This window comes from Pipistrellus kuhlii, unplaced genomic scaffold (assembly GCF_014108245.1).
Source record: "Pipistrellus kuhlii isolate mPipKuh1 unplaced genomic scaffold, mPipKuh1.p scaffold_m20_p_1, whole genome shotgun sequence".
Taxonomy (NCBI): domain Eukaryota; kingdom Metazoa; phylum Chordata; class Mammalia; order Chiroptera; family Vespertilionidae; genus Pipistrellus; species Pipistrellus kuhlii.
Genome location: NW_023425404.1, coordinates 178,283,460 through 178,306,463, shown reverse-complemented (window position 1 = coordinate 178,306,463; position 23,004 = coordinate 178,283,460). Strand labels below are relative to the sequence as shown.

The 23,004-nt window shown below is 45.2% G+C and overlaps 1 protein-coding gene across 6 annotated transcripts in view; it reads left to right on the top strand.

The window, feature by feature from the left end:
- TBC1D1 (TBC1 domain family member 1) overlaps positions 1 to 23,004 on the top strand; it is a 213,163-nt gene that overhangs the window by 64,336 nt on the left and 125,823 nt on the right. The window contains exon 1 of one of the 6 annotated variants that reach the window (XM_036418709.2): positions 16,280 to 16,441. The exons of the other annotated variants lie outside the window; for them this stretch is intronic. Within the exon in view, the coding sequence (XP_036274602.1) occupies positions 16,412 to 16,441 (30 nt within the window). The 5' untranslated portion in view covers positions 16,280 to 16,411. Of the gene's footprint in view, positions 1 to 16,279; positions 16,442 to 23,004 lie in introns of those variants that run through there. 6 annotated transcript variants of the gene reach the window in all.

The following is a 23,004-nucleotide window of genomic DNA, read 5'->3' as shown; positions in this document are numbered from 1 at the left end:
TGTGAGAGGGATGTTGAACTGCCAGGATCCTTGTGGGACTGGGCCTAAACCAGCAGTTTGACATCCCTCTTGGGGTCCCAGATTGTGAGAGGGTGCAGGCCAGGCTGAGGCCCACCCTGACCCCATGCATGAATTTTGTGCACTGGGCCTCTATTTAAAAGAGTAATATGCAAATCGACCGAATGGCAGAACAACCAGAATGGCTGCTCAACCAGTCACTATGAGGCACACAGACCACCTCTTGGTTACTCCCCTCTGCTGGAAGGCTCTGATCGCTTGATGGCAAACAGGGAATTGGGGGTAGGTGGCAGTGGGGGGCAGGGTCAGCTGCCAGCAATCAAGGAAGATTGCCCTGATCATAGGCCAGGCCTAGGGACCATACCCGTGCACAGATTTCTGCACCGGGCCTCTAGTACATAATAAAGGGAGGGAGTTGATATTGTAATACAGCCTTTTTTTTTTACTCCAAATTCTAATGTTTTTTACCCTCCACCACTTGTTCATAAAAGTTTAAAAGAGATTGTTTTTCTTTTTTCTTCATCATTACTTTTGAAAAGGTCAATTCTGACATGTGATTTACATTTCCTGACAAGTGGCATAGCCTTTTCCTCCTCCTCCCTTCCTCTGTTTCTTCTTTTTTAATTCCTTCCATTTATAATCCAACAGATGATAGCTGTTCGTGATGGCCTGTAGATAGTTATTTTATTGAAAATGCCAGACAAGTAAAATGATAAGTAGTCACTGGTGGAAACTTACCCTGGAAAATATGATTTTCAGCTATAGCCTCTATGTTTTTGAAAAATGCCTCTTTTTTTTGCTACTCTCTCCTCAGAGCCACAGCAACAGATGGCCACATGTGGTGGATTTGCTACTAATCTTAATGCCCCTTTTCTTATATACATTTATGGTGACTAAGTTTATTTTTAAAAACACACGCTAAGAATAGTGGCATGATTTTTCAGATTGATATTCTCTAGGGAAAAAAGTATGCTTAAGAAAAAGTCTGTGATGTCAACATAGGAGATTTATCACCTGGAAAACCCATTCTCTGATTAGGCCAATTCATTGCCAAAGCTTTTTGGCCCGTCCACCTTCCAACCCCAACCAATACATGCCAAACGCCTTAGCTTGGCAGTCCAGGGCTTTGACCATCTGGTCTCAGATGATTTTTCATATTTTTTCCTCTAAGTTCAAAATTTTGTATCCCGTTCTTCAACCAAATGGGACTGTGTACTTTTCCAAAAGTTCTCTAGGCTTTCTTCTTTTTGCCCATTCCCATTTCTTTTATCTGGAGAGGTTTTTCTCTTCTTTGCTTAACGGAAGCATTTCATCTCTCCCAGCTCCCAGCCACCTCCTTCAGAAAGCTCTCCTGGATTAGATTTGCTGTCACACCTCTAGACCTCACAAGTCCTTGGCTATTCCTTCGCTAGGAAGCTTTTCCTGTACCTTTCATACTTTTCCAAATCAGAGAACCATTTTCAGGCCATTCATTTAGAAAATGAATGTGTCAAAACACTTTTAAAAGATGCTAATGGTATATTGGAGCAAAGTAGCAGACAGGTGGCCTATACTAGTAGATATACTTTAATTTACCTTCCATGGTGTTTAAAGAAAAGCCACTCCATTTGAATGCCTGCAGATTGGCACGCGCAGTTTATGGCACCAGACTCCCCAGCCCTATTGCCTTCCACCTGCCACCCACATATTTACATTTGCTGCCTGAGCCCTTTGGCACTTGAGTTCTCAAACTCCATATAACAGTTCAGTGAATCACTTGAAAAACCAGATCCAGTTAGGGCTTTGTCACAGAGTAGCTTGCTGTCTCAGCTTCAGAGTAAGTGTTCTGATGGTGTCTTTGAACGGCCTTTTGTTTTTGAGGTGGGCATAATGCAAATAAACAGGTGGGCTTCTTTTTTGCAAATGAACTCAAATATAGGCACACAGATGGCCATGTTTCAGAGATTCCTGGAATGAATTAGAGAACAAGCATATTTATCTTTGAACTGAAAGAACCCGCTTGCAAAACTGCCTTCCGCTTATCTTGAGGCCTTAGAAACAGAAGTGACACTTAGCTGCTGTCCATCAAGAGACTAGGCTGGCCCTCGCTGGTTTGGCTCGGTGGATAGAGCATCAGCCTGCAGACTGAAGGGTCCCGGGTTTGATTCCGGTCAAGGACACATGCCCAAGTTGTGGGCTTGATCCCCAGGGGAGGGCGTGCAGGAGGCAGCCAGTCAATGATTCTCTCTCATCATTGATGTTTCTATCTCTCTCTCCCTCCCTCTTCCTTCCTCTCTGAAATCAATAAAAATATTTTAAAAAGAGAGACTAGGCTGGAGTAGGGTTGGGAGCTGTGTACAGTCCTGATAACACTCTTGTATCCATAGTACTCAAATTACTTAGGACATCACCACTGAGTCCAGACAGGGTCTTGTGACTCTACTCACTACTGCGGCTCTACCAATGGGGGAAGTCATGGTGAGACATAGTTGACATCTTGTAATAAGAACAACTTTGGGGCACTGTGTTGGTCAACAATGGAAGACTTGAATTTACTAAAGATTAGTAGGAAGTGAAATCATGTAGGCAAAAGTATATTATAAAACAGCAAGTTTTTGATAATTTCAGAATGCCTGAAAGATGGGTGCTTGGAAGTTTTGTAAAATTACCCTAGTCTCCCAGCTGGTCCCACCGGCTCTGTCTGACCTTTGGCCTGGCTCTTTGCATGAGGTCCTGTTGGCTCCCAGATTACAATCTAGGTAAGTAAGTTAGCTATTCCAGCAATGGTTTCTACTGTAATTAACATTCTATTTCAATATAAAGTGGATCATGTTTTTTCTTATTCTCCCAGGTTCCATACTCCTTTTAACCCAAGCCTCATACTTTTGGGGATGTGTGAACAAGATTTGCTCTCGCAAAAAAAACACACACACACACACAAAAAAAAACAGGACACAGGAAATAGCAAAGGAGAAAGGAGAAAGGCCAGGGTCAGGTCAAGAGCTTCCCACGTCTTCTCGTCCCAGTCTGGCATCAACCAGATAGAAGCCTTAGGGAGGCCCCAGAAGCCAGGGGCCTTAATGAAAAGATCGAAAGATAAGTGGAATTCTGAAGAAAATGGGCAGCAGCTTTGCGGCTCAGACTAACATTGATAATCTTAAACTGTCTGCCCAGTTAAATAATACACATGACTTTTCATTTTGCTTCTGACGTCTTATAATTTTAAGCAGCTTTGTGTCCTGGATTCTGTACAAAGCTTAGATAGAGTCAGATTTCTGATGTCCGTCTGCATCATCTGTGAGGCTTGAGGAGTTCTGTGGTTGCTGAATCCGAGGATGTAGTGAGTATGTATCATACATGCTAGTTTTCCTGCTGCTAGTGAAAATGGGTGGTAGTTACGTCTGAATGACTTATTCCACAGGAAGCCAACTGGATGTGACTGGTTGAGAACCATTGAGGCAGCTAGATACTAAGGTTCCTTCCTAATCAAAGGGTGCTGAGGACTGACTCCCAGAAAAGATACAGAGTCTCAGTTCTGAGAACCACGATCTCCTGACCTTCTCTTCCCCTCACACTTCTAAGCCATGGAGAGGGTTTAAGTTAAATATTTCAAGACAAATCATAAAGTGTTGGAGAAGTAATTGTAGATGCTTTCTTATTCATATATTTTTAACTTAAAGGTCATTTTTGATTCCTCTCGCTCTCATTATACCCTACTTTCCATCCAATTGCACGTCCTGTTGGTTCTCTTTCCAAAATATATCTCGAATCCATCAGCTTCTATCTAATCTTCACTGCCAGCCACCTGCCTCATCCAAGCCACCACCATTATAGCCTTCTAACTAGAGAACTGGCTTCTTGTTTCCATCCAGCCCGCAATATTCCATTCTCCATATAGTGGTCGGAGTGATTGAGTAAAGAACTGAACCATGTAATTCCTCTCCTCCAACCACCAAGAATTCCCCCATTACATTTAGGATGAAGTCCAACTCCTTACCACAGCCTTCCAGACCTTGCATAATCCGTCCCTTGCTTTTATCTACAGCTCTAACTTAAAAATTTTTTAAAAAAATATATTTTTATTGATTTCAGAGAGGAATGAGAGAGACAGAGAGAGAGAGAGAGAGAGAGAGAAACATCAATGATGAGAGAGAATCACTGATTGGCTGCCTCCTGCACGCCCCCCACTAGGGATCAAGCCAGCAACCCGAACCGGTGACCTCTTGGTTTCTGGGTTGACGCTCAACCACTGAGCTTCACCCAGCTGGGCAAAAACATTAAAAAAAAAATGATTTCAGAGAGACAGGAAGATGAAGAGAGAGAGAGATAGAAACATCAATGATGAGAGAGAATTATTGATTATCTGCCTCCTATATCTCCCCCACCCCCAAATTGGGGATCCGCTGTAAACCTGGGCATGGGCCTGGGAATTGAACTGTGAGCTCCTGGTTCATAGGTCGATGCTCAACCACGGAGCCATGCCAGCCAGGCTCCAGCTCTGTCTTGTGCCACTTTGTACCTCCCTTTCTGGTATCCACAAAGATATTTTCCTCCTTCCATTCACAGAGCCTTTGCATCTGATTTCCTCCTACCTTGTGACATGGCTAACTCATTCGGGTTTCAGTTTTAGTTTTAATAGAGGCCTATTGACGTCATTCTAACATAGGTCCCTTGCCCACAGCCTTTCTTTCTCGCATTACCTTGTTCTCTTATTTCATAGCACTTACTGTCCTTGGTGGTTGTATATTTCACTAGTTTTCTTACTTGCCTATTGCCTGTTTCCTCCACCAGATTGTGAGCCCCTGGAGGGCAGGGACTGCGTCTGTTTTATTCACTGCAAGGTCCCAAGTATGGGCTTACCTCAGAGGTATTGCGGGTTTGGTTCCACACTACCCACAATAAAGTGAATATCAAAATAAAGTGAGTTACATGAATTTTTTTGGCTCCCTAGTACACATAAAAGTTAATTTTATAATATAATGTAATCTAAGTGTGCAATAGCATTATGTCTAAAAAACCCCACTGTTGATACCTTAATTAAAAAATACTTTATTGCTAAAAAAAATGCTAACCATTATCTGAGCCTTCAGCCAGTTTTAATCCTTTTGTTGGTGGAGGGTCCTACCTTCAGCTTGTAAGGTAATTTGTAAGGTTAGTATATAAAAATTAGCACAGTGGTAGTTACCTCTGGGGATGGAAGGAGAATGCTCTAAGCAACAATTTACTTTAAAAAAAAAGTGCATATGTGCAAATATTTAAAACTGTTAACACTGGGTGGTAGCTACAACACTGGGTGGTAGCTACCTAGGTATCTGTCCTATTCTATTTATTTTTTTCAAATGTTCTTATTCTTATTCTTATTCTATTCTTTATTATCACCAAAGGATTTGTTTATTGATTTGAAGGAGGGAGGGAGGGAGGGAAGGGGGGGGGGGGAGAGAGAGAGAGAAAGAGAGAGAGAGAGAGAGAGAGAGAGAGAGAGAGAGAGAGAGAGAGAGAGAGAAGAAGAGAGAAACAATGATGTGAAACAGAAACATCAATTGGCTGCCTCCCAGAGGTGCCCTGACTGGGCACCAAACCTACAGTGTAGGTATGTGCCCTGACTGAGAATTGAACCCTCAACCTTTTGGTATATGGGATGATGCTCCAAGCAACTGAGCCATCCAGCCAGGGTGAAATATTTTATAATAAAAAAAAGTTTAAGAAACAAGAATGCTGTATGTAGTGAAAGCTCAGTGTCAGATTCTACTCCTTTGTAGACGAGGAATCAAATCTGGCTCCTTTTTTAACCTCACGTGGGTGACTTCTACTTTGAGTGCATCCTTAAGCCTCACTTCCTCCAGGTGGCTAATAGGCCCTCAGCGTTGGGCCTACTCTGTATCCTTTCACAGCATCCCCTCTTCTCCTTTTCAAAGCACTTCTCACCCAGTCGCATAGTTTCCTGTTTACTTGCTGTATGTGCCCACTGGACCCTAAGATGTTCCTCTGGGGGCAGGTGGCTGGCTCACTGCGGCATCCCCAGAGACCGGTGTGCAGTCATGCGCTATAGACAGTTACTAAGTGACTGAATGAGTTAACGGATACTTCAGTGGCTCAAGGTCACTGCTGTGCTCACAGTGGATCACCACTGGATACTTGAAATCGCCAATGTAAGCTATATATCAACTATGAAATGTAAAGCAATATTTCTTGACCCAGAGAAATGTGTGTCCCTTTCTTGGACTTGGCTAGCCTGTGGCTCTTGACACAACATCAATGTGATTTGCTTCTTGTAAAGAAACATTGTCCTAGACGCACTGACTTATCTAACGCAAACTTCCCGGGCACTGGGAGGTCAGGATCCTTCAGTCCATCAGCCAGGACAGCATTTCACCGGAGGACCACTGTGTCCACTTCTCTCACACCCTGCAGCCCAGCCTGCTTTGTCCCAGGTTCAGGTTGGGTTTGCCAGCCTCTAGTTGGGCTTCCGGGGGGAGCCTGAGATAGGCTTCATCAGCCCCGGGGAGGCCCTGCTGCCTTAGACCCAAAGAGAACTTGCTTCTTTTCCCTTTCCTTCCTCACTCACTCACTTGACTATTCATTAGAATCTGCTGCTATTTCAGACAGCATGGAATCCGGCTGGCATTGGCTTAGCCCCTGACCTGACGAAGGAGGTGAACTTCTTCCCTGACAAAGCCTGCCATTGGCTGGGAGCTGGTGGTTGTCTCGAGAACCTCTCTTGACCAGACTAGATCCCTGAAATCTCAGAGCACAAAGTCCTGTGTTGATAGCAGTTTGGACCGTTTGTTTTCCTGACATTGCAGAGAGTGCCTCAACTTATCCAGGTGCTCAACCTTGGCCCAGTTATGGCATTTTACCTTTCTGAACCTCAGCTTCTTTGTAAAACAGAATAGATAATACCTGGCAGTAGAGTTTTGAGATAATAACCAGGGGTCATGTAGTAAAGTAGGTTAAGTTGACAATGCGTAGGCCCAAATCCTGGTTCTGAACCTCCAGTTTCCCATCAGAAAGAAGGTAATCCTGGTCCCTACCTCACACATTGTAGAAACTTTAGAACAATGCCTTGCCCACATGAGTGCTGTCCAGAGGTTTGCTGGTTTTACCAGTATCTTGAAGGTAGTAAGCACTCAATACACACTATATTCTACTAGAGGCCTGGTGCATGAATTTGTGCGTGGGTGTGGTTCAGCTAGCCCGCTCCATGGGGGCCCCTCGGGCTGGGCCAGTGGAGAGGGGGCGTTGAGTGGCCGCAGGTGGTTGGCAAGCCAATCCTGCCCCCCCTGGCTGGGGGGAGGGGCCAATCGGGGCCAAATCAGGCTGGTTGGCTGGCTGCAGTGAGTGTCATAGCCACCGGTAGTTCTGGTGGTTCTGGGTTCTGGTCGCTGGGCTTTTACTAGAGTGTATATATAGATTAGGATTATTATTACTTGTTTGGGTCCATTCGCATTGCTATAACAAAAACACCATAGACCAGTGGTCAGCAAACCTTGGCTCACAAGCCACATGCAGCTCACAAGCTGCTGTTTGCCACTCTGTTGACTAATACATTTGCCAACCACTGCCACAGACCAAGTGGCTTATAAACAACATTTATTGCTCACAGCTGTGGAGGCTGGGAAGTCTAAGATCAAGGTGCTGACCTATTCGGTGTCTGGTGAAAGCCCACTGCCTCATTCATAGATGGTCATCTTCTCGCGAGTCTTCACATGGCGGATTGGACAGAATATCTCTCTGGGGCCACTCACCTATGAAATGGCATCTTGGATACTTCCAAGTTTTGGTAATTATAATAAAGCTGCTAAAGACATCCATGTGCGGGACTTGGTTGTGAACATATGTTTTCAGTTCCTTTGGGCAAATATGGAGTGAGATTACTGGGCTGAAACGTGACCTTTTTAAAGAACTAAATGAAGATGAGCAAGTAGAAATTGTTTTAGAAGTGGGAAATAATTCTCATCAAAAGTGAACTATCTTTTTTTCTAAAGAAAAAGAAATGATTCATTGTAGGAAGAAAGAGAAGTTAGATCTGATTTTTAAAACATCTTAAAAAATATTTTTATTGATTTCAGAGAGGAAGGAAGAGGGAAAGAGAGACAGACACATCAATGATGAGAGAGAATCATTGATTGGCTACCTCCTCTATGGCCCCCATGGGGGATTGAGCCCACGATGGGGGCATGTGTCCTGACCAGGAATCAAGCAGGGACCTCCTGGTTCATAGGTTGAGCCATACTGGCTGGGCTGATTTTTGTTCACCGATATGTTTGATCAGGAGATAGGAATTGATATTTTTCAGTCTAATTTTTAAGGAGAAACCTAAATTTCCAGTTTAGAGAAAAAAGGTATTTTTTAGTGAAATTAGTGCTATCTAAGTGGTGTTTTTAATGTTTCCATTATAAATTATAATGAAAATGCCTGCGTTTAAAGTTGAGCGTTTATATTTAGTTATAACACAGGGTGAGGATGTCAAAACCTTTGACTAAATTTTCAGTGTTTTCTTTTATGAGCTCATTGCGGCTGTTTTTTTCCATGAATTTGAAACATGTGTGTTCAGTACTTTGGAGAGAAGATTATTTGCTTAAACTTTATAGGCTGAGCTAAAAATAGAAAATCACTGTTTCTATTTTTGGAATGTCTTGCCAACTAAAAAGTGAACATGATGACTCTATATATTAAGTAAAAACAGTGAGAGGGAAAGAGATGTTTCAGTAGCAAAATATATTAATTTAGCTGGTTTAGAAATGTCATACGCATTTTCATGACGAGATAAATTTGTGTCAAAAAGTAAATTTCTGTTTTATCAAGACTGGCGAGTGCAGAGACAAAGAAGGCATCTGAAACGGGAGTGAACTTTTTTCTTTAGGGGGTTGCTTACTGTCTGGTTCCCTCTGGGGCTACAAGTTCAATGGCTCTCCTCACACTGCAGTCTTAGTACTTCTAGTTGGGCTGCAGCCAGCGTTTAACTTTGCAAAGCTTTTGGATAAATACAGTGAAGTGAAGGTGGCTGGAACCACTGAAATTTTTTTATTAAATCTGCTTCCTAGTATTCTGGCTTGCAAGAAACTATAACTGGACACACGATTGTGGGGGCTAAAAAAATATAATACTTTTCTTTCCACCTTCTAAGTTCTTTAAGGCTGTGCTAATAATCCTATCAACAGAAAGATGAACAGGAGAGAATCAGTTTGTTTTTTTAAAATATATTTTATTGATTTTTTTACAGAGAGGAAGAGAGAAGGGGACAGAGAGCCAGAAACATCGATGAGAGAGAAACAGCGACCAGCTGCCTCTTGCACACCCCTCACTGGGGATGTGCCCGCAACCAAAGTACATGCCCTTGACCGGAATCGAACCCGGGACCTTTCAGTCCGTAGGCCGACGCTGTAGCCACTGAGCCAAACCGGTTTCAGCAAGAGAATCAGTTTTAATATATGTGTGTGGGGAATTCACATAGGTGTGAAAATTCCAAAAACAGTAGGGCAGCTTTGGGTATATAAGACATTTTGGGCAAAGGAGAAAAGGTGGCAGGGTGGGGTATTAGATTTTAGAATTGAGAATGGATGATGTATAGGTAGTTGAGGTATAAGTATTGTAGAAGACAATGGGACAGAGGGGTATCTCTCTAATGGGCACAGCCTGAAGCTCTCTTGTTCACCATACTTAATTCTAGGCTAAGGAGGACATCCTAAGATTTCCTTCCTGAAGCAGGTTTCTCTGTCTGAATCTCTTGGGCAGGCAGGTGGGGTGAGTCAAAGACTCTGAGTCTTTTGTTTCTTAATAATCAGCTTGAAAATCACTATCCCAAAAAGGCATCATCAGGGTGGCAAATTTTGGTTCCTTTTCCAAACAAAACATAACATTAGAGACCTTAATTTAAATGTTGACATAGTTCTGTCAAAGTGCAATGTTCTTTAGCCATCACCTGAACTTGTCTACCTCCAGATAAGACTTCACATTTGTCCTCTTACTTCCCCCCTGCCCTTTCTTTCACTCATTCACCAATTTATTGAGTACCTTGGCTCAGAAGCCAGCCTTCAGAGTACTTGGTCTTGTCACTCAGAGACTCTGTTTTTTTAAGTTAGCATGATTTAAAATGTGAGTGCATGTAGGTGCTTGAGAGAAAGGATTGTGGGCAGGAAGAGTGGTAGGGGAGTGTGAGTGAACAGAATCCGTTGCTTAGGGAGAGGTTTCTGAGCTGTGGGAAGGGGAGCAGGGCTAGTCATGCTTGTGACCTCCAAGTCTGCCCAGGTAGAATGATAGGAATTTCCCAGGGAAGCTTGGAGGATTCACTGTGTGGCTTACAAAGTAACTCATGGAGCACAGTCATGCTGCTCGACACAGCACTCATAAAAAGAGAGAGGAAATACTGAGAGACACCCACCCTGCCCCGAATTACTGTAGGCTAACACATACTCTCCTGTTTGATCTCAACTGTTTGTCCTGTGCATAAACCCCACCAACATCTTGAGATCTCCAACCCATCACTCTGTATTATTTCTACATTAATAACATACCGTATTAGTCAAGGTTCTCCAGAGAAACAGAAACAAGGACCAAACTAGAGGCCCAGTGCACAAAATTCCTACATGGATAGGGTGGGGTTCCTTGGTCTGGCTGGTGATCAGGACCAATTGGGGTGTTCCTTCACCAGTTGCTGGTTGCCGGTTGTCAGCTGCCAGCCGGGCCTTCCTTTGTTCTGCACTGTCCCCTGGTGGTCAGTGCATGTCATAGTGAGTGGTCAAATTCCCGAGAGGACAATTTGCATATTAGCCTTTTATTATATAAAATAATACTCCATTCTGTGGGTATACTACATTTTGTTTATCATTCTTCAATTGAAGAACATTTAGGTGGTTTTCACTTTTTAGCTATTTTGAATAATGCTCTCGTGAACAGTCAAGTACACATTTTTTCATGGACATATGTTTTCAATTCATATGAATATTTATAAATGAGGGAACATTTATAAAATGACTTTTCTGGCCTTGATAGTTTTCTCAGCAAAAATTTTTTCTTGAAACAGACTTTTATGCTGATGAGGTCTGACTGCACACTTTCAAACTACAATTTTCTAATATTCTCTCTACAATGTGAGCTCTGATCTCTGCCCTCTCTGTTCTGGGAGGGCTTGATCGCAGGAGGTGAAGGCCAGCCCTCTATGTGTGGGTGCAGCTGGGGTCCTCCTTCCGGGAAGCCCCTCCCTCATCACCATCTGTAGAAAGAAGTCCTGACTTCCAGCCAGGCAGCTACCTTTTGTTCCTCTGGCGGCTCTTCCCTGCCTGACCTTCCTGCTCCCCTCTCTGCCCCTTGAGGGGTTCAGGTGTGATCATTTTTGCTGTTTCTCCTAAGGACACGCGTTGCTTATACAACATGTGCTGATGAATATTCTCGAACTGAATAAACTGCTGATCAGCTGCTGAGATATTGTGAAACATATAGGGTGTCCCCCCAAATGTATACACACACTTTGAATAATTATAAAGGCAGCATTTATTAAAATACATTTCACATTCAAAAGTGAGCTATCAGCTGTTAATGTGTGTATACATTTTTTTTGGGGAGTTGGTGGGGGGGGAGATACAAAGCTCATAAAAGCCTTCCTGGCACAGAGCTCATAAAACCCTTGGAATTTCTTGGGAAGAGGATGAGAAAGGTGTCTTTTGTTATGTTAATGAGGCGACTAAGTCAGCAAAGGTTGGAGGTTGGTTGCCAGGGGAACCAACCACCGGATTAAGGGGTTGAAGTTTTCAGTCTCACTCCCTAACCTCTGGAGAGGGGAGAGAGGCTGGAGCTTGACTTCAACCACCCAGTGCTAGTGGTCTAACCAATGATGCTTATGTAATGGAACCCCCATAAAATCCCAAATGATGGGGTTCAGGGAATGTCCAGGTTAATGAGCACACGTGGAAGCAGGAAGAATGCCGCTCCCAGAGGGCTTGGAAGGTCTGTGCACCTTCTCCACACCTTGCCCTCTTCATCTCCTCCATCCGGCTGTTTCTGAGTTCCAGCCTTTTGTAATAAACCATTAAACTCTTAAGGAAAAGGTTCTCTGAGTTCTGTTAGCCATGCTCTAAGCCACATGTGTCAAACACAAGGCCCGCGGGCCAAATCCGTCCCGCCAGGCCTTGCAATGTGGCCCGCACCGCGCTGTCATCACTGCACTCTGCTGCGTTTCCATCACAATGACAGTTTATGACTGTTCAGTAAACCATTCGGCCCGTGATTTAGGCTGGATTTTAGATTTTGGCCTCTTCTCTGATTGAGTTCGACACCCCTAGGCGAATGGAACCCAAGAAAGGGGTTTTGAGAGTCTGGGATTTATAGCCAGTTGGCCAGAAGCACAGGGGACAACCTGGATTGGTGACTGGCCCTGCAGTGGGATGAGAGGGAACAGGGTTGTAGGATCAGGCCTGTAATCTGTGGGACCTGACGGTATCTCCAGGTAGACAGGTGAGAATTGAGTTGAACTGTAGGACTCCTAGGCTGGTGTCACAGAATATTTGGTGGTGTGGAAAAACACACACATATTGTCAGTTGTGGTTGCCAAGTGTCAAGTGATTCTGATTCATCTGGAGTTGAGGTTCCTTGTTGGTATTGCAATGGCTCTGTTTCTGACCAGGGCTGGTAGGGAGCTGGGGGGAGCAGGCTGGAAGGTGAGGCCATGCTTTAGCATCTTCCGGCCTCCCCACATTTGAGCTGGAGAGCAGCTCTCTGGGAACCTCCCAGCTCTCAGAAGGTTGTGCTGCTGTCCTTGCCTCTTGCTCCTCCTCCTCAGAGGAGGAAGATGGCAGAAGAGAGGGGCAGGAGTGTCCGGGTTTGTGTGCGGGGAGGTTAGGGTCAGGCTTACAGAGGAGCAGTTCTTCCAGTTCCTGCCCTTCTCCCTGTTTTCACCTCCTTCCTCAATGTCTCAGGAAAACTGAGATGATCAGATACTAAATAACCCTTTTAAAGTATCGTATTTTCTGTAGATCCTATTTGTTTAGATCTCTACAGTCCTATCTTGATAGTCTCTTCCTCTCCTCAGAGAAACCATATCTTTTCTTAAAAAAAAATAAAATAAGTGATCTAGAACTATGGAAGTGGTTGTCAATTCTACTTGGCAATCAGAATCACTTTAGGAGAAAACACACACACACACACACACACACACACACACACACACTTCTCCAAGCTTCAGCAGACCTAGAGGGCACCAGCAATACCAATCTCTCAGGCTGAATTCATTTGGCTGACACGTTTTGTGTGGCGGGTGGAGTTTTAATAATGGAGCACACCTTCTCCAAGATGCCACAGTTCATTCCTTCCTTATTGTCTCACACGTAGCCCTCCTCACACATTTATATGACCTGCCTACCCTCTGAGGTATCTGAGAATTAGACCCTGCCCTAGAGTAGCCACATTATCAGCCTTCCTTCCCCCCCACCACAGATGACTCTGACAGACAATCAGGTCTCAGAGCCATCAGCATCTTTGAGCCTTGACTGTCTTGTCTGTCTGCAGCGATTCTCAATTCTGGCTGAAAGAGAATCCCGGGGAGCTGGTACAAATTATCAATCCCTGGTCCACATACAGTTCTTCCCTGGGGGGATATCCAGTTTCTTGGGAGAAGGATACATTTTTCAGATGGAAGTGTGTTCTTTTAAGAAAAATTTATCAATGTGGGTGTGGGATCAGTTAGATTGTCTGATGTTAACAGTTTCCCTGCAATGAAATTTCAGATTGTAACAGAATTTCTTTGTGCGGTGTGACTGGTAAGCTACATGTTGGTAATGCATTAACTGTAAGATCTTTCATGTGTATTTCTTAAAATATTTGGTGTTAGAGCCCCCACGTTACAGATCTGCCCTGTGGGAAGGCACTTAGGTGCCCATGACATGAGTAATTTTGCCCAGTCCTGGACCAGGGAGACCTGGAGCAGAGGGAGGCCTCTGTGAGTCTAAAAGAGATGTCAGCTGTAGGCAAGTTCAGACCAAGATCTACAAGGGCCTCCACTCATGTGGAGATGTGGATGCAGGTTTAAACAAATGAAGTTTTTATTTAAAAGCTTCCCTATTTCACCTACACATTATCCACTTGTACTATATTACACTCAGGATTTGGTCTGAATGCTTTTTTTTTTTTTTTGTAAGAAGTGCAATTTTAGCCGAAACCGGTTTGGCTCAGTGGATAGAGCGTCGGTCTGTGGACTGGAAGGTTCTGGGTTCGATTCTCGTCAAGAGCATCTACTGGGGATGTGCAGGAGGCAGCTGATCGATGTTTCTATCTCGTCGATGTTTCTCTCTATACCTCTGTAAAAAAAAATCAATAAAATATATATTTTTAAAAAAGGAAGTGCAATTTTATTCTCCTAAATTTAATGAAAAAAAGTTTGTTTTCTTTTGCTTCCCCACCTCCTACGCAAGTAGCAGCAAGTGGATCTGAATCAGTGAGAGGTAATTCAGGTTTCTTTAGTCAATTTCGAGCTTCCCTTATTCTCTCCCCGTGTTGCTTCTAAGTTCTGAGCATTCCTGTAAAGCTGAGGGATGGAGTGATGGAGTGTGACGATGTTTGTCATCAGTCGAGCTGGTCCCCAGCTGCCCATCCCCTCCCATCAAAACTATGCTGTTGCCTAGGAACCCTCGAGATTTCTCTCTCGCTCAGCTTGTTCACACCATTCCAAGGACACGGGACAGTTTCAGCTGCCCTCTTAGGGGGTTGTTTGTCAGTAATTTATGATGATGATGACGATTAGGCCAATGTTAATAAATCTCACATACAAGTGCATTCTCAGACTTTAATGTGCTACCTGGACTGGTGCTGAAATGAAGGCTCTGACTCAGTCGATCTGGACCAGGTCAGGGCCTGCATTTCTAACACATTGTCAGGTGATACCCAGGCTGCTGGTCTTTGGCTTTAATGGAGCTCCCAGCCTCCATCTCTTCCACTTGCTTGGGGAAGTGATGTGCTAACAGAGAAAGATGTGGTTAAAGGGCTACAAATGCACTCCCCTTTCCTACCTTTTAATTTCTTTAGGGACCATCTCTGCTTAAAAGAATAAAAGAAAGCCACTTCCCGAGGATGCTTCTAAGGCCATTTTCAATTATCCAGATCCTTCTGTTAGAATGATATCACTTTGGACTCCCCCACACCTTTATCCTTTACCTCATTCCCATGCACCCTACTGGGAAGGAGAATAAAAGGACCACCATGATGCAGCAAGAAACCGAGGCAGAGACCCAGGGCCTGCACGGAACTGAATCCTGAGAACAACGAGAGCGAGTGACAGAGAAAGGGGACCCTTCAGTCCCAGCCCAGTCTTGAGATGCCTGCAGCCCCAGTTAACAGCACTCTCAAGAGAGACCTTGAGTCAGAAACGATTGTTTTAAGCATCTCAGATTTTGGGGGTATTTTGTAACTCAGCAATAGATAATTAATATAACCACCTAACTCAGATGCCAGGCGTTTGGGGAATATCATTAAAAGGGCTTACTCACCTACCATGAAGATAATGCACAATTGCTGGGACAAAAGGAAAGAGAAGCAAAATTCTCGGACCCGGGTGGCCAATTGGAACTCAGTGAGTGGCTCAGCATATGCATGACACATGCATCCGCTACCAGACCTTTGGCCTTTTGAATTTAATTTGTTGTCTTTTTTTTCAACGTGGAACTCTCGGGTGTCTGAGTTTGAAACTCCCTCTAACCTTTGTAGCCATAAACCGACTCCTACCCTTGTCTTATCTCGTCCGGGAGGAGAACGGGTGAAACCAACCTTCCTCCCTCCCGTCGCTGCCCCCTCCGGCGGCAGGAGCTGGCGGTTCTTTTCCTCCGCCCTTTCCCCGTCTCAATAGCCCAGTTGTCTGCCTCTGGGAAAACCACCTTCGATTACATAAAGGTTCTTAGGGGCCGGGGAAACACTAGTCCTTTTGTTACCAGCCGTCTCCCGGCTTTCGGGGTGGGGGTCACCCCTGGAAAGTTGGGCGGGCTTTGTGTTCTCTGCCATCTGGGGCTCTTGATCAGACCTCAGAGGCAGAGACAGGGATTTCTGGCTCAGGGTTTGGACTCCTCCTCCTCCTTCTTCTCCTCGAGCTGCTGCTGCGCGCGGGGCGGCCCAGAGCAGGGGGACCCCCGCGCCTCCCAACTTCCCGCCTCGCGCCCGGGCCGCGGGTGCAGGAGGGAGGCGGGGGGAGAGGGCGGGGCCGGCGCTCCCCCTCCCCTCCCTCCCCGATCGTCGCCACCCACTTCCCTTTCTGGGCCGGGCAGTCCCGCGGGTGCGACCCTGCGGGCAGTGACGCGCGGGGAGGAGCCGCCGCCTCTGGAGCCGGCGCGGGGAGCCGTGCCCGCGCCCCCCGCGGGCCCCCGCTCCGCGAGCTGGCGGCGGCGGCGGCGGGCGTGAGCGGAGCGGCGGGCGAGGAGGAGCCGCAGCCCGGCCCGCGATGTCACCATTGTTCAGCTGGGTGGCCAAGGTAGGCGGCGTCCGTGACCGTTACCGCGGCCGATGGCCCCGATGGCCCCCCGGGAGCTGGTGTCCCGGCGGCGGCGGGCGCGGCCCCGGGAACAGTTGTAACTGTCAGGCCGTCGGGGGGGTCCGGAGCGCGGGGAGCGTTGGTGGCCGAGAGGGTCCGACTGAGCCGGGGCGCCCCGCAGCCCCGGGTCCGCGGGGAGGGCGGCCAGTGCATCCCGCCCAGGTCATTGTCCTGTTGGTTCTCATTCATTCATTGTTAGTTCATTCATTGTCCGTCCTGTGGAGCGAAAGGGGTGAGTGGTGTCACGCCCATTTCACAGATAGGGAGAGTGAGGCTGGCCGCGGGGACCCAGGGGTTCGCTCGCTCCTGTTCTGGCCCTGCAGCTCCTCCCCTCCTCAGTCTCCCCTCTCCATGCCCCTGGGACTCACCGCTGAGGTTTGCCCGGCTTGGGGGCCCGGGTACCCTTCTCCTGGACTTCGGCGTTTGATTGGTTGTCTGGGATGGGACACTGAGGATGCCCATGAGGCTGATGAACTCAGTGCACCCAGAGGGTGCCTGTCTTTTGTTTTTTAAACTCCCTGGTTTCAGAAGCAAGGCTTTGCAGTCTGAGTTGTAAACGCCAGTTCTTTGCTCTCTACTTCCTTAAAGTTTAATTTTTGGATCGTTGGCGCCTTCAGAATAACGGAGCGTTACCCATCCAGACCCGTTTCACTGGTGCTGAAAGGAAGCGATGGGAGTAGGTTTCCAGAGTTCCCACCAGCCTAAGCACACAGTGATAGGCAGAATAATGCCACCGGGAGCACCAGGTGTTCCTGTGGTTTGAATGTTGCATCCCGCACAGCCTCTAGGTCAGCAGGGCAATGGGGTGTCTTGCTGGCTCCTCAGGATCCCTTCCTTTGCTAGCACCTTAGCAGGGCTGCTGCTCCCTGGGTCTGGCAGATTGCGTAATAAGCTCACACTGAGAAAACCCCTTAGCCATTCCCGTGGCCCTTTATGGCTACTAATTAGGTGGTCGTTATAGCTCTAGTTATGATGCCTCCCTTTTAGAGTGCTGATTGAAAGTACATTTCTATGAGTACCTGCTAATGAGGTAGGTAAGGCTTTGCCTGTCATTTAGGTTTTAATAAAATGGAGACACAGAAACCGAATAAGATTAGTTATTAGACAAGTGCTATGTCCTAGTCCACCACTGAAGTCTCAGAGAATCTTCACTTTCTGAAACTCAGCTGGTGGGAAAATGAAATGACAAAGTTTTGAATCATCACTTTTTGCTAAAGAAAAATGGATAAGCCCGGATTTTCTGACTTGAATTGACAGCTAATATAATGGCTTTTATAAATAATGCTAATTAAAAAAAATGGTATTATGTAGTTTAAAAAGTAATTCATGCTGTGTGGCCTGGTTATATTTTACTTACTGAGTCTAGTTTGAGGATTTTAATCTATTTTTTTTATATTTATGCTGTAAGCTCAAAAAGAAAAAAGAAACTGAAATTCATGTTTTTTTAATTTTAAAATCAATAAGAAGTAAATCTAAGAAAAAAAAAACACTCACATAAAAAACCCTCAACATATTGCTAATACTGTTTGATATTTTTATTTACTTTTCCAAAATGTATTTAATAAAACACTTTTCTCTATGAGAGTGAGATGGATTTTGTAGTTTACATTGGCCTGTGGAGGTGACAGTGAGAACACCAGACCCCAAACCTTATTTATAACAATAATAATAATGACTTTTATAAGGATTGTCAGCCAGCTAGCAACACTTAAAAAGCTTATGTAAATGAACTATATGTTAATAATTGGATCTAAATCCTGAATCATGTTATTTCAAAATTGTTTAAATTGCAGAACAAAACCAACAACAAGCCGAAACCGGTTTGGCTCAGTGGTAGAGCGTCGGTCTGCGGACTGAAAGGTCCCAGGTTCGATTCTGATCAAGGGCATGTACATTGGTTGCGGGCACATCCCCGGTAGGGGGTGTGCAGGAGGCAGCTGGTCGATGTTTCTCTCTCATCGACGTTTCTAACTCTCTATCTCTCTCTCTTCCTCTCTGTAAAAAGTCAATAAAATATATTTAAAAAAAAACAAACAAAAAAAACCCAACAACAAGCTGAATTGTTTTTGGAGCAAATTTTACAGTTGTCAGCATAAATTTTTAAAAATTGTTACTTTATATTTTATTTCTTGTAGGCGGTGTGCTATTATAAATCGTATCCTGAAATTGATTTTTATAGACAATATGTTATTCTGCAAGAGCTTTTAGACTGTGAAAGTTCATTTATTGGGGCTATAGATTATAAGAGTGATTTTCTGTGGAATTTATTTGGTTTGCAGTGTAGAGAAGTCATTAACACACTTTGCATTATAGATTAGGGGATGTTTTAAAAGCAGAAGCAAGAGGCAGAGATAATGCACACAATGTGCATAATCCCCGAGTGCATTTATATTTGGCTTCAGAATGACCCTTCAAAAACACACAAGTGCATAATATAGCACACACCTGACATCTAATTTTATTTCCAATTTTGATCTTTGCAAACTGCACCTCAACAGCTGGTAGGAGAGGGGAGTGGGTGTAACTAGGAGCAGATGGATACCTGAACATGAATTTGCTTTTCTTGGGCGATGCGTTAACATTGCATGACTTTTTACAGTGAGCGATTTCATGGTGTAAGAATAAAGCCAAAACGGGGAAGGATTTTATTTCAAAGAGGTTATCTGTTAAAAAAGAAAACAATAATATGCTTTTTCTTTTTTCTTTTTGGTTTATTTTATATTGGGTATCACCTGGAACATTAAAGCAGGCATGCATTGTATCACAAACAGGGCCCGGTTATATAGAGGTGTGCTTTCTTGATTACTCTTTCTTTGGGATCACTTGAGGGTTTTTTTTTTGTTGTTGTTTTTTTTTCATAGATTATAAGTAAAAACAAACCTCTCAAGCTTTGTGATGTTCCTACTAAACCCATACTCCAGCAGCCTGGCCGTGAGTATTTCTACGCCTCCCTATATCAGTTGGTGAAGGCTAACCGCAGCAGAACTGCCAGGCGACTTTCTGAATTGCACCCGCCTGTAAAGATGATAGCTAAAATGATTGCCAGTACCTCAGATTAGTGGATTATAAATATATATGCCCATTTATCAGGGTAAAATGGAAAGTGGGACCTAAGTACAGTCAAATTTATTGTGTTCTCAAATCCTAGTGCAGTTTCGTATTGTTTAGGCCTTTGTATGAAGTTATTTTCCAGGGCGCATGTATTTATTCAGCAGATGTTTTCTGGGTGCCTTCTGTGTACCTGGCCCTGCTCCTGCCCTGGGGGAGTTAGTTCACTTTGCCCAATTGGTTTAGCCTTTAAAAAAACGCACACTGAAGTTTCATAAGCCAAATACTTAAAAATGCATCAGGGAAGGAATGAGTCCTTCTGTGAAACAAACAATCGGTTACTAATATTATAGATATTGTATGTAATACCAGGTTTCTCATATTTTGGCCTTGCTTACAGGATAGGTTTGCAGCCATTATACATTTAATGTCATTCAACAAAATGTTTTGATGCAGAAAAATTTATTTTTAATGCAGATATTTATGAGCACCTACTATGTCAGGTACTGTTTGAAGAACTGGAGACGAAGTAGTGAACAAGGCAGGCCTATTCCACGTTTTTACGGAGCTCGAATGCTAGACAGGAGAGACGGCTAGGAGAACTAGGCTAGCAGATGACCAAGGTAATTCAGGCGGTGGTGAGGCCTAGGCAGTAAACAAGGCAGTTTGATAGAGTGACTGGGGCCTGGGCTGGGGAGGAGGTGACATTTCATCAGCGTGGGTGAGGGGGCACTAAACGTGTTCCAGGCAGAGGGAGCAGCAGGGAGCTTGCATGGCCTGGGGGCGGCAACAGGTGGGCCTGTTGAAGCAGCAGGAAGAAGGCAGGGAGACCCTGAGCCCAGAGGGGTGATCTGGGCCTGACCATCTAAGGCTCTGCAGGTGCCATACAGGTTTGGATTTTCTTGACAGGGCAATGGATTAGAGCAGCGATAGGCAAACTCATTAGTCAACAGAGCCAAATATCAACAGTATGACTGAAATTTCTTCCTTTCTTTCTTTCTTTCTTTTCTTTTTTTTTTTTTTTAAATATATTTTTATTGATTTTTTACAGAGAGGAAGGGAGAAGGATAGAGAGCTAGAAACATCAATGAGAGAGAAACATTGACCAGCTGCCTCCTGCACACGTCTCACTGGGGATGTGCCCACAACCAAGGTACATGCCCTTGACCGGAATGGAACCTGGAATCTTTTCAGTCCACAGGCTGACGCTCTATCCACTGAGCTAAACCGGTTTCCACTGAAATTTCTTTTGAGAGCCAAATTTTTTTAAAACTTAAACTTCTTCTAATGTCACTTCTTCAACATAGACTTGCCCAGGCCGTGGTATTTTGTGGAAGAGCAACACTCAAAGGGCCAAAGAGCCGCATGTGGCTCGAGAGCAAAAGTTTGCCGACCATGGGATCAGAGGGTGGGAAAGAACGGGGGTGACCTCGGGCCCTGGGAGCAGAGAGACTGTTGCTGTTCGGGTGGGAGGTGATAGCGGGGCTTGGACTTGGGGAGTGAGGAAGGAGCACCAGTGGATACACAGCCGCTCTTTATCTTCTGAGATGATGTGACTGGTGGCTTTGCTGTCTTGTTTGTCCGAGGTGACCGCAAACGACCAGGTAGCTAATTACCTCTGCACGAGTATAAGTGCAGTGTGTCCTTTGTTCAGCGGCTCCCAACCACGAGCTGTGCCCGGCCGCCGGGCTCATTTGTTCATTCACCTCCGAGGTTTTCTGCAGGCTGGGGCAGCCCATCGGGCGGACAGGTTTTCTGCAGGCGGGGGCCTGCCATCGGGCGGACTCGCCTTTCTGTTTGCACAGCACACAGCAGCCTTCCTGGAAGGTGAGATCCGGCTGGCCGGCGTTCAGGCAGCAGTTCCTCTGTCATGCCAGTCCCATGCTGGTGTGTCCTAGCTTTATGTTTTATGGGATGGGTTATTTAAAAATAACATAGTAAACGTTTTTCTTTTCCTCTCCTGTAGACTTGTATGACTTTTAATTAGTGGATGTTTGCGTTTAATAAAGAGGGAAAACTAGTCGTCATAGTGAAACCATCCCTAGAATGTGAAAAATTTGCTGACTCTGCTCAGCAACGCTAACGTGGCCCCGAATGAGATTTCAGCTGGGAATCCGTGAGGGATTTTTGTCTGGCGGTGGTAGTAGCTCCTCTTGGCTTTGGGAGCCCAGGAGGGGGGTTTGCTCAGAGAGAGCAAATGGAGAAAAGCAGGGATCGGAACTCCACCTAATCCACTGAGCCCAGAGCAGTTCTCCTAAAGAGAAAAAAGCAAACGTTAGTTTGCTTTCTACATTCCCTAAGCTGATCTTAGCCTACGTGTGCCTCTGCCCCATCTTTCACCCCTTCCCGGAAACATCTCCGATTACTCATCATTCATTCATTCATTCATTCATTCATTCATTCATTGAATTGTACTACACAGGGTAGAACATACGCCCGAGGGCATGGTCCTCTGCTCCGTGGGAGCTTCTCTGCACGGGGGCAGGGGAGGTCAGACACCCGCCAGCTGGGCTGTGGCCTGGGAGAGAAGGGAGTGGCTCTGGCCCCGAGTGAAGGTGGTCAAAGAGGAGTCACCCGAGGGTGGCAGGCAGTTGAGCAGCACGTGCAGAGGAAGGCCTGCAAGCACGTGGGAGGAACCTCAGGTGCAGGCTGCTGGGCAGGCTGGGAGGGGAGTCCGCTATGGGGAGCAGCAGAGGGTGGGACTGGCCAGGTGAGCAGGGGCCAGGCTGCACGCGGCACCCAGAGGAGCTGGCGTTTTATCCTGGGGCCATGGGCATCCCTGTAGGGACTAAAGCAGGTCTTTGCCCAAACTCTCGTAGCCACATAGCCCATGCCGTGTGAGGCCTTGAGTTACGTGAATATTTTATCTCTTCTCCTAGCCTGTAAGCCCCACGAAAACAGAGGTGGTGTTGTGTTTTATGCCAGGCCGTACAGATCACTTGGGCATCTTGTTCAAATGCAGTTCTGCTTTAGAAGGTCTGGGATGGAGGCCAAGGCCCTGCATTTGCCACATGCACCCTGGCGATGCTGGTGCTGCAGGTCTGGGGACCACACTGGGAGTTCTTACGGTCTGTGTTTTCGGTTACAGCTACCTTTAGACATAGGAGTTGCTAATCTTTTTTTCCCTAAACAAATGCCATTTCAGGTTAGTTCCTTGTGTCCTCTGGGACGATAACAGTAGAAATTAATGAAATAAAACTTAAAATCAACAGTAACCTTGAAGTTGGGTGTCTGGGAACAGGAATGGAAGGAAGATTTTATTCTGTGTGCTCTTGCACCTTTAAAAAAATGTGAACTTTTCATATGTTAACTCTTTAGTTTATTGAAATTTAAAAATACATTGTTGGCCTTTCCTCTTTTTCAGTATATTTAACTTTACCCCAAATATAGAGTAGGAATCAGATTATTATTCAGTAAATACTGTAAATTCATTGCCCCTCCCTCTCATTTTTAAA